The 11,186-nt window shown below is 46.8% G+C and overlaps 2 protein-coding genes across 2 annotated transcripts; both read left to right on the top strand.

Moving 5' to 3' along the window:
* The first annotated feature begins 4,457 nt into the window (after nucleotides 1–4,457).
* si:ch211-191i18.2 (uncharacterized protein LOC564095 homolog) lies at nucleotides 4,458–7,767 on the top strand. Its single transcript, XM_057021108.1, has 4 exons — nucleotides 4,458–4,615; nucleotides 6,519–6,602; nucleotides 6,670–6,812; nucleotides 6,922–7,767. Exons 1-4 carry the CDS (start codon nucleotides 4,549–4,551, stop codon nucleotides 6,985–6,987), a joined length of 360 nt encoding a protein of 119 aa, XP_056877088.1. The 5' UTR covers nucleotides 4,458–4,548; the 3' UTR covers nucleotides 6,988–7,767.
* Nucleotides 7,768–9,589: 1,822 nt separating this feature from the next.
* On the top strand, nucleotides 9,590–10,782 carry cart4 (cocaine- and amphetamine-regulated transcript 4). The gene is made up of 4 exons (XM_057021111.1): nucleotides 9,590–9,722; nucleotides 9,793–9,933; nucleotides 10,225–10,308; nucleotides 10,392–10,782. Exons 2-4 carry the CDS (start codon nucleotides 9,808–9,810, stop codon nucleotides 10,497–10,499), a joined length of 318 nt encoding a protein of 105 aa, XP_056877091.1. The 5' UTR covers nucleotides 9,590–9,722; nucleotides 9,793–9,807; the 3' UTR covers nucleotides 10,500–10,782.
* Nucleotides 10,783–11,186: the final 404 nt, after the last annotated feature.

The following is an 11,186-nucleotide window of genomic DNA, read 5'->3' as shown; positions in this document are numbered from 1 at the left end:
TTTGTGTTTTCAGCTTGCTGCAGACTTTGAAGTGTACAGTTTGTTTAGTTACGACTCGCAGAGGAGACGTGATGGCCAATCACCTGACTGAGAGGCCAGACCACCACTGTGTCGTGCTGACACACACCGGTGCCGTTTAATTATTATTGACTGTTTTCACTGAGCATCTCCTCATTAGCTGTTGTCACGCATTGACTTTATTCTTTTTAACGTGTGTGTTTCAGAGGTCAGTGTAAATGGGGGGAACATAACAGGAGCACAGTTAGCTGAAACCTGCAGGTGTGTCACTGATCCACTGTTTGTCGGTTATTGGTCACCATAGTAATGTTTGATCTGACCGGGTTTGATTTGTGCCCTCAGTGGTTCACCCTCATCCAAACTGATGAGTGGATCCTTCATCCCGTTTCACCTCCTTTCATCTCATCAAAGCTCCACCCAGCTGTCAGTCAAAATGCTCCCCGCCCCCCTCCGCTTCTCCTCTTCTCCTGCCATGACTGTGAAGTTTCTGGGCCCACAGGTGAGACTTCTCCCCGTGTTTGCTTCATGTTCCTCTACAGCTGCAGTCACTGACGTGTCACCTGACAATGTTTCTTCTGCAGCCTGATGGATCTCCACTGTGTTCTTTCAAACAAAGGATAGTCTGCTCTGCTCTGATCCACGGCTTCTCTCAGGCCTCCAGATCTTATCAAACACCTCCTCACAAAATTCATTCCTGGATCCAGCAGAAGGAGCAACAACAGTCGGAGACGTGGTACTGGAGCACAGAGAAGTTGGCCGAGTGGGTTCTGATCCAGAGGGAGCAGCAACTGACTGTGAGCGAAGAAACCCTGATGCAAATGGCCGAGGAAGCTCTGGGGGAGACCGACGCCACCAGCTGTTATAACTGGGTCATAGACTTCCTCTTGAGACACAAACTCAGTGTGAATCCTTTACCTGTGGACAGAGGCCACCACCCCTGCGGGCGTCTGCCCACAGACATTGTGGCCAACAGCCGCGCCTTCGTAGAGCGCCTGTCTCCACAGGTCAGTGATACCGTCGGTGACGGTGGCTGTTCAGTCACCATCCGAGCAGCTCAAACTGATCACATGACCTTCTTTGCCTAGATCCGCAGTAAAGCTCCTCCCCTAGTGGCCACCATGGACGAGCTCCCCATCTTCATTAACATGGACCACTTTAGGAATCAGAACCCATCCGCCTTCCAGCTGTCGGGCCGCGTTTCAGACGAGCCGGTCTTCAACGTTGTCCTCACTGCACTGGCTGATGGGACTTTACTGCCACCGCTGCTGCTCTTCAAAGGGACATCCTGTAGCATCCCTGAAGGCTTCCCAGACAATGTTCTGCTGGAGGCTCGGCCCGAAGGATTCACAGACCAGGACTGCCAACAGATCTGGATGGACAAGGTCTGTGTAGCCGCCCTGCCTTTCATTTCATTAGAGACCACTGTGGTCCTGGAATCCTGTCCTCCTGTGCAGGTTTGGAGGCCCCACACGTCTGCTCATGGGTCATCGTCACATCTGCTGATTGCCGACATCCACCGTGGACACTTGGCCGAGGAGTTCAGACAAAATCTGGCCTCCGTGTGCACCAACATCTTCTTCATCCCATCAGGGTGCAGCAGCTGCGTGCAGCCGCTGGACGTGTGCGTGACGCCAGTGCTGCACGATTTCATGCAGGTAGCCCCGCCCCTTTCTCACCCGCGGTCTCCTCCTCTCACCCGGGTTCACCCACTCTGATCTGTGTTCTCCTCCAGGCCCGCTGGAGTCAGCTGGTCTCTCAGGGTGGTCTGGATGGTCTGGGTCTGGACCAGCTGGCTCTAACCCTGGCCTGTTGGCTCAGTGAGGTGTCCTCCATCCTGAACACGGAGACCCACTTCCTGCGCAAGTAAACCACAGTTTAAGTTTCTCAAGTCGTTCTGAAACCAGTAAAGTCCAGTGACCCCAGATGATGCCCGCTGTCTGTTCCAGGTCGTTCTCCTGCGTGTCGAGTCCGCAGAGCCTGGAGAAGGACGAGGCGTCCTGGATGCTCCGGGTTCTGAGCAAGACTCTGCTCCAGCCTCTGGACTCGCTCGTTCTTCAGTCCGCTCAGTCACAGTTGCAGGTGGTGCTCATCGTGAATCCAGAGGGCAAGAAGAAGAAGAAGAAGGAGCAGTAGGAGGAGGCCGACTCTGCTCCAGAGACACAACAGGATCAGTGTGAGCACCGTCACTTGTGATCGGTTTTATGGTGACTAAAACGTGTTGTGAGCTGCACCTCAACAACACCATTATGCCAGTGGCCATCACGTTGTCATGGAGACCATGGCGCACTACCTCATACATGTGACACACGTCATATTTTTATGATCATTTATGTTTTGTAATAAAATGGAAAACATCCTGATGGAGTGTGTTTGTATCGCAGCCTCAACAACAACACCGACCCAAACAAATAAACACATGGGGGGGGGGCTTATTCTCTGACATCATCGGCTGCTGGAGCCATTTAAGATGGTTTCAGGGAGTTTGTCCACCTCGACATTTTTCTGGAGCAGGTCATCTGTGCAGCATATGTTTCCGTGGCAACCCAGGAATGAGGCGAGCCAGCCAACGAACGCAAATGCTGCTTTGTAGATTAGGTCTGGAATGTTCTAAGTATCGATTATTGGCTGTTCTCTATTTTTAAACCGCATGTTTCACCAAGTCTGCAGGGGGACCCCTCAACAGCTGCAAATACTCAGCTTGAGTTTGGTCTCCCACAGATATCAACAGTCGGTTCTCACACACACACACTCCTCCAGGTTGAGCTGTACAGCCAAATAAGATCCTTTTTGTGGCGGCGAGGTCTCACTCTGCAGAAACATCGCAACAATTCATCATAACTACTATTTACAAAGACTTTCTAAGAGACTGAGATGGAAGTGGTGACAAATTTATGGTTTCATGTTAGCATTAAAGTTTGAGCGTTGCTATAGAGATAATGTCTGCATGCTGGCATTTGTGTAAAGGAGTGTGTTTTTCTACTACTACTACTGTGTTTTTCTACAAAAAGAATTTAAGTCTGTCAGATTTTGTCGTCCTAAAAGTTCAGCCAGAAAATAATGTTTAATCAAACATTTGTGCCAAAAAGAACGTAGTTGTATTAAATCACACACACATGCAGTTAACTGTCACAATTAAATATAGAACCATGAGAACATGACAACTTTCCCAGCGCACCCGGAGCAGAGGCAACCAGTCCAGGATGACCCTGATCAGCTGGGAGTTCTGGGATGGGAAGACCCTCAGAACGAGGTGACCTCTGTCCGTTTCTAAAGTGACCCTTGAATCTGGAGTTAGCTGCTACGCTAACAGAGTGGGAAACTCTCCTTTCTGAGCCGAGGAGAAAATCCGCTGCGAGATGGTTTTCACAGGATGTTCACACACAAACACACACACATACACACACGCTCGGGGTCAGTGACCTCGGGATGATTTACTGCTCAGGAAGGTAATTTATTGCAGAGAGGATTCACTTTTTAGAGAAAAACTTAAACCAAATAAAACATTCAATTTATTATACATTCAATTTGTTATCAAACCACAGTCTCAAGATTTAAAGCAGCTTCGTGTAATTAGTGTTATGGAGACCTTCACACGACATTTTCCAATTCTTTAATTCACTGATCAACTCCAGACGGTCAGCATCGGTTTTACCAGCCTTTTCTGAATAAATTTCCTGTTCTGAGTTCTGTGTGAAACAAAGAGCAGATCAGTGCTGTGAGAACAGCAGCGAACTGTGACTTCCTGTCTTTTGTTCCCCAGATAACGACTGTTCAGCGATGCTAATAGGTGTTAATTCTTCTTCTGGTCTTCCAGCTGTGGCATCACAGGAAGGCGACAGTCACCAGAACAAAAGCTGCAGCTCAGCTTTTTCTTTCCCACCAGCAGCTCTGACGGTGACAAACATCTTTGCTGTGAAGTGAAAATACCGAAGTTTCTAATCTCTGAGAAACATCTGGAGCGTTACATCTCATTCGCTCCCACTGCTCCCAAACCTCCCACTATTGAACCAGATAAATGGAATTGTTGTATGTCTCACAAATTCTCCTGGTGATCATCTAAGCATCTAAATAAGGTCTTTTATGACAGCAACGATGATGTCAAAATGTGCCGTTTCCCTGAAAAAAGAATAGTCTATTGTTCACACCCAGAGAGAAGGAACAATTAGAAGGAAGACAGCTGGACCAGGTCTCCAGGACCAGGACTAACAGTCTAGAAAGTCCGGAGGTGTCAGAGACAGAAGGCCTTCAATGACCACCGTGGTGCCTTCAATGACCCTCGTGGTGCCTTCAAACACAGATTTGTAGAGGAAAGTTTTTTAGGAATATTGTCCCCCCCACCCCCCTCAACTTGGATTATGTGGGAATAATCTTGGCAGGAAAAGGAGACCCCCCCACCACCACCATTGCTCCTCCTCCTCATTTCTCTTTCTTTCTTTCTTTCTCTCTCTCCAAGTTCATTCCCAGCTCAGTCATTGAGGGCATCACACCTCCTCTCTGCCCTTCTTTCATCCATCCATTCCCTTTCTCATCATGTCTTCTCTCACTTTTCTGTCTGTTTATCTAAGCGGAATCTCACTGTTCCTGCAACTGACTGCTGGTGAGTCCTTGCTGTGTGTGTGTGTGTGTGTGTGTGTGTGTGTGTTGTGTGTGTGTGTGTGTGTGTGTGTGTGTGTGTGTGTGTGTGTGTGTGTGTGTGTCTATTGGGCTGGTTTCAGGTTTTACAATGTGTTCCAGGAAAGTTGGGATCAAACGTAATTAGAAACAGATTCCGGTGATTTGTGGTTTTCTTCACTTTTTCACTAAAAAAGAAGGAATTTTAACATTAGAAAAGTTTTTAGGACTTAAAACGTTCTTTAGGAACCTGGATCTTGTTTGATGTCTGCTGCAGCTTTGAACGCTCCCTCATTCTTGCCTGAATTTAAGCTGCCAATTTTTCCAACATTCCTCATGTGACCTTTTTTTGGGTGTGTGTTCACACTGTTAACCTGAGGAGGTCGATGGATCACAGCGTGAACGAGTGTGATTGCCAATAAAGTTAAAACAGGCACAAAAGAGAAGAACTGTTGCTGCCAGAGAACATCCTGACCTCAAGGGTCACTTTACTGTACCTCCTGAGTTAATGTGGAATGCTGGTTACCATGGAAATGAGAATATTCCACTTTAGTCGGAGCATTGTTGTGTATCGCTGTGCACGGTAAACAACAAAACAACAGCCCTCATAGGAGTTGTCTGAATGTCTGTGACACCAGCAAACTGACAGATTAGATCACAACAGGAAGTGAATACAGGCAGCCATGTTGACCACGCCCCCTTCGTGTGCTGTCACACTGGTGGCTCCGCCTCCCGGAGAAGCTCTTTTATTCTCAATTACAACTTTTTAAAAGGTTACAAATTTGCTGGTGCTCAATTGTTTCCAGACTATTGTGATCTGACATTACCCTTTATTATTCATTCATGTTTAACATGGTTATCTTTTTGATAGTTTAACATGATGACTTAACATTTTAGCATTGTTAATGTTAGCAATGTGTTTTTAATGGTTCCTGAACAGATGAAAGTTTATCACTTCTTCTTTGTTATTTTGCTTTATCTTTAAAATATTTTCTGTTTAACGCTTCAATCTAAAATTGTGAAAAAAAACCCAGAAATTAAAGTGTTGATGTATATTGAAACCATTGGGAAATTACTGTTAATAAATGACAAACGCATTTAAAAGTTTGATTTTGTTTATCCATTAATCTGGATTCAAAATGTCTCTTTGAGCAGCTGGTTGTCATTTCTTCTTCCTCCGCACAATTTGATTGATGTCTGCGCTGTCCGTGTGTGCGTGTACTCGTGCGTGCGTGTCACCTGGTTTCTATTTCCCGCAGCGCTGGATTAAACTCTGATTGACAGGCTGTTCGTGATGACACACGTCCTGTTTGGGACAATTAACAGCCTTCCCCCACAGTTCCCAGCATCCGTGTGTGTGTGTGTGTGTGTGTGTGTGAGACAACACAGCAGGAAACAGGAAACCAGAGAAGAAGAAGCAGCAGGAACTTGTTTGAGTATAAAAACAGCTGCCGAAGTCTGAGAACAACTCTGAAGTTTTAGTAGTTCAGCCCAGTTACCAGTTGGGTTTGGAACTGTTCACCCGGTCTCTTCGTGGGTAGGATGCCTCCGCCCCATCATCCACCATCATCCATGAAGCAATGCATTCTGGGAGGACAAGAGCAACAGTGGTTAGCAGAGGTCTGCTCTTCCTCCCCCTCCTCCTCCTCTTCCTCCTCAATGATGTCATCAGCACGTGGATCACTTCCTGTGATGCAGAGAAACTGGAAAATTCTGATGTTGTGAGATAGAAATTTCATCGGTTAAAAAATGTGGCTTTGGTGGTGGGGATCCTGATGTGATGTCCTGTGGACAGGAACACCTGAGGTCCACACAGTCCACCTCTCTGATGTCCAGAATCACGATGGGATGGATTCAACTGTCTCACCGCTGGTTTGTGTCTGTTTTAGGTTTCCAGCTTCAGAGTGAAGACGTCACTCCCACTCCCGACTATGACTCTGACTACAAGGCCACCTTTGATTACAGCTTCTTCAGTCAGTCTCACACACACTCACACACACACACGGATGTCCTACAGCTTACTTACAGGTGTGTCTTAAGGTAACGCCAGCAGTGAAGACTTGGACAAGTTCAGTGAACAATTTGAGGACATCACTGTTACCATGGCAACCGTTACCACTCCAGAAACAACAGAAAGGGGCAGGATTAATGTTCACAATGCTGCACCACATCCAGAGTTTCTGGTAAGTGCACACAAGCTCAGTTGAGCTGAGCTAAATTTAGTCCAGTGTGGAGTTAAAGGGGTTTTATTTCCAGTTTGTATTGAGTCTGTTGTGTAAATTGTGTCTGCAGGAGGTCCAAACGCTTCTCTGGACTCTCTTGGTGCTGATCACACAACAGCTGCAACACACACTCTAGGAGCAGCACCGGGTCAGCGGGTCAGGAGAATTTAGGAGGAGTCATCTTAAGGAAGCGTCTCTCTGATTGGCTCCTTTCTCTTTTTTGTTTGATCCTGAACCAATCAATGAGGCTCACCTGTTCCGAAGTGGGCGGGGCCACCGGCAGGTGTCCAGCTGGACAAGCCACACAGCTTCACGCGCAGCACAGTTCACCACGGCAACGTTTGGCACTGAATCCCTTTTTCTTCTAACCAATCAGTTTCTGCCTCCTCTGGATTAGTGGATCTGGTGGATTAACATGGACGCTCATTCACGCTAAAGAAAAGTTAGAGAGAAAAGAAAAGGAAGTATTTTCATGTGTATGAAATAAATCTGATCTTTGCACATGAATCTGACCTGAAATCAGAAATCTGTGAGAAGGCAGCGCTGTTTATTACACACAAGCTGATCTTTTATTACCTTTACTCCAGTAAATTAGCTTGGATTCAGCTCTGTAGTTAACTTATTTGTAAAAGCGTATTGTTACACTTCTGTTTGACATCATAGTCAATGATGAAACAGTTTAAGAGTTTCAATCTTCGATGTTTGAGGTTTAAACCTCTGTTAAACTGTTCACCACTGACTCACATGGATGCTACCAGTAACCACCAGTAACCGAACGTCTGAGGACCCTGGAATAACGATCCATCAATCAATCAGCCAATCGACTTCTGCTGCAGTTCATCAATATCCAATGAGTTTCCAGGAAATAATCAAAGCACTTTATCTTTGCCTTTCGCAATAAAATCTATTAAAAGTTCTGAATCTGAAAAGTTTTCATTTTCTCCTTTTAACCAATACATTTACTTTCTCTGACCCAGTAGAACCAGTCCCCTGACCCTCTCTGTCCCATTAGAACCAGTCCCCTGACCCTCTCTGACCCAGTAGAACCAGTCCCCTGACCCTCTCTGTCCCATTAGAACCAGTCCCCTGACCCTCTCTGACCCATTAGAACCAGTCCCCTCTCTGACCCATTAGAACCAGTCCCCTGACCCTCTCTGACCCAGTAGAACCAGTCCCCTGACCCTCTCTGACCCAGTAGAACCAGTCCCCTGACCCTCTCTGTCCCATTAGAACCAGTCCCCTGACCCTCTCTGACCCATTAGAACCAGTCCCCTCTCTGTCCCATTAGAACCAGTCTCCTGACCCTCTCTGTCCCATTAGAACCAGTCCCCTGACCCTCTCTGACCCATTAGAACCAGTCCCCTCTCTGTCCCATTAGAACCAGTCTCCTGACCCTCTCTGTCCCATTAGAACCAGTCCCCTGACCCTCTCTGACCCAGTAGAACCAGTCCCCTCTGTGTCCCAGTAGAACCAGTCCCCTGACTGGTTCAGGTGTTGGAGCGGCAGGTTTATTCCTGGCAAGCGACAGTTGTGATGAAGCTGACATCTGTGATGAAACAGGAAGTGACGGTCGCCGTGGGCCCTGTTTTATTTCAGGACAGGAAGCTTCAACACCTTCAGAACCGAGCTGTGAATGAACGTGACAGCTGACAGAAGCCAGTGAAACCCATAACTTCGTCTCCCAGGATGCATTTCACTCAGCCAATCACACAGCAAGTGTCAGGAGGTTCTGTCACGTTCCATCAGCTGAGGCTCATGGGTAATGTAGTAACAGTCAGGTGGCGTCATCAACTCAATGAGAAACTTGAGCTGTTGAAGGCAGCAGGAGGTCAGGACCAGGATCATGGACCAGCAGACCAGAAGCAGGAGAGCGCAACCATCAGGAGAAGACCAGTAAATGGAAACCAGCGCCACACACGGCTGCTGTAGCAGCTGTTTCGGGAAACATTTAATATAAATGTAAATCAGCTTCAGATAAGCTGTGAGCACGTCAGCTTCCCTTTGATCTGGTGTTTATTTAAGTGTGGCCTCACCGAGTTTCATCCGCTCAGGCTCATTTTTCACCTGAAGGTCTTTACAGCTGTGATGCCATGACCTTCTTCTTCTGAGGTGTTTGTGAATAAACAGCGGCGGCGGCGGCGTCCTCGGCTGATGACGCTCGTCTGATGTCTGCAAATTTATCTTGTGCGTGCAGGACTGAGCCGAGGTCAGCAGAACGCCTGACGTTTGTACTTGAACAACTCTGAAGTTTTACGAAGGGATCGTGTCGTCATTGGAGAAAATGTCCCTTTTTAAATTCCGGTTTTAGCCGGAGTGTTCGGTTTCCTGCAGTCAGTGAATGCAGCATGGGTTTGACATTTGACTGGTAATAATCGATGAGATCAAATGAATGCAAATAACTGAAAGGAGGACACAAAGACTTCCTGCGTCACGATGCGTCCGGAGCTGATGCGACGGTGTCCCTGCAGGTCAAACCGTGATCACATGTCACAAAACAAAACTCACCGTCGTCGCTTCACAAAATAAGGAAATTTCACACACACGCAACATGCCGTGAAACGTCACCAGAAGATGACAGATACAACATCAAAGTGACATCTGACCTCTGCGGCATCATGCTGTCATGGCAACCCTCCCAATATTCAACATGGAAGAATTTCTGTGATGTCACGAATGCATGAATACAATGAGCAGCAGCAGGAGGAGGAAGAGAAGGAGGTGCTATAAAACAGGAGGTGATGAGCTTCACGGCTCATAAGGGAGGCGGCAGAGGAACTGAACCAGGGACAAGTCCTGAAGCGGAGCAGACCCGGAACCAGAACAGGATCGAAACCAGAGATCAGTCCAGAAAGGATCTATAAGAACATCAGGGTGAGTTCTCCTCAGCTTCGATCCATCGGGACAAATGTGAGGTTTTACTTTTGCTGCACGTCTCCTGCAGGTTCTCAAACACGCCATGGTGATGGAGCGCATGCGAACTGTTTTCTTTGTGTCCGTGTGTCTGTCTATGATGACATCGCTATGTCAGGGTCAAAGGTCACTGGACCAGCAGCCTCTCTTTGATGTCACAACCAAAGAGCTGGTGAGTCATCTGTCGTTTTACAGGATCTCTGGTCAATAGTATGAAAGAGCAATAAAGATGGATTTTAAAAGTTAAACGTGTTTGTTCATGATTGTAGTAAATCTAATAAATAATGTAATAATTCATTTTGCATGATGCAGGTTTTTCCTGACCAGGTTTGAGGGTCAGAGGGGTCACAACTGTTAAACCCTCATAAGGCATTTTGGGCTCTCAATAAAGTTGATTTGATTTAAATTAATGTTACAGTTTGTGTGTGTGTGGTGTTGTGTGTGCCCGTGTGTGTGTGCTCAGGCTGACACTCTGCAGGAATTCCTAGATCAGGATGACAGCAGCATTGGACACTCCCTGGAAAAAAAAGCCAGCATGATCCCACGGGTGAGAGTGTGACTGACAGCTGTCAATCAAACAATCTGTTGCCCGAGCAGGATCAGCTTTGATCTCCCGTCTGTGTCTCCCAGTGTGACGTCGGCGAACGCTGCGCCCTGAAACACGGTCCTCGCATCGGACGTCTGTGTGACTGTCTGAGGGGAGCAGCCTGCAACACCTTCTTCCTGCGCTGCTACTGAACACACACCCACACACACACACACTCACTCACTCACACACTCACACACTCACTCACTCACTCACTCACTCACTCACACTCACTCACTCACTCACTCACTCACTCACTCACACACACTCACACACTCACTCACTCACTCTCACTCACTCTCACTCACTCACTCACTCACTCACTCACTCACTCACTCACTCAAATACATACACACACAACACACAACCATTTTTCTGTCTGAAGACTTCTGCTCTCAGACCTATTTTTGTTAATAAAGTTTCTTTATAAAGTTGCGTGAGTCTGATTATTGTGATTTTTTATGCAACATTTATGCCAAATAAGAGGAAGTGGCAAAGTTGGCGGGACCGCTGGAGGTTGAGCTTTGAGCTGAATGTTTGAATAAACTGTTCTTGTGTCACGAACGTTCGTTCATGTGCACCTGCAACCTTCAGTCATCGATCAGTGAAACTCAGCGAGCAACTGAAACCAAACAGTTTCATCCTCTGGAATCATTTCAAGAAAATAAATAAGAGAAGAAAATTGTTTGAAGATGAATGAATTCAACCAGTTCAGAGAAAACCAGCAACGCTCCTGATTCTGTCCCAGGAGCCATTAAAGAACTTCTGTCAAAACAAAGACGTTTAATAAAAGAAACGTTCCAGCTTTCCCACCATTAAACCATCAACCTGATCTGTTG

The sequence above is a fragment of the Takifugu flavidus genome, chromosome 21 (assembly GCF_003711565.1).
Source record: "Takifugu flavidus isolate HTHZ2018 chromosome 21, ASM371156v2, whole genome shotgun sequence".
Lineage (NCBI taxonomy): Eukaryota > Metazoa > Chordata > Actinopteri > Tetraodontiformes > Tetraodontidae > Takifugu > Takifugu flavidus.
Note: the sequence above shows the minus strand (reverse complement) of the source record. Positions and strands in the feature narration are given on the sequence as shown.

What these genes read in the sequence shown, in the direction of transcription:
- cart4 (XM_057021111.1), top strand. Translation starts at nt 9,808, where the DNA reads ATGGTGATGGAGCGCATGCGAACTGTTTTCTTTGTGTCCGTGTGTCTG. An exon ending in ATGTCACAACCAAAGAGCTG is followed by an intron (nt 9,934 to 10,224) that starts GTGAGTCATCTG and finishes GTGTGTGCTCAG; the next exon opens with GCTGACACTCTGCAGGAATT. An exon ending in AAGCCAGCATGATCCCACGG is followed by an intron (nt 10,309 to 10,391) that starts GTGAGAGTGTGA and finishes TGTGTCTCCCAG; the next exon opens with TGTGACGTCGGCGAACGCTG.
- si:ch211-191i18.2 (XM_057021108.1), top strand. Translation starts at nt 4,549, where the DNA reads ATGTCTTCTCTCACTTTTCTGTCTGTTTATCTAAGCGGAATCTCACTG. An exon ending in GTTCCTGCAACTGACTGCTG is followed by an intron (nt 4,616 to 6,518) that starts GTGAGTCCTTGC and finishes TGTCTGTTTTAG; the next exon opens with GTTTCCAGCTTCAGAGTGAA. An exon ending in CACCACATCCAGAGTTTCTG is followed by an intron (nt 6,813 to 6,921) that starts GTAAGTGCACAC and finishes TTGTGTCTGCAG; the next exon opens with GAGGTCCAAACGCTTCTCTG.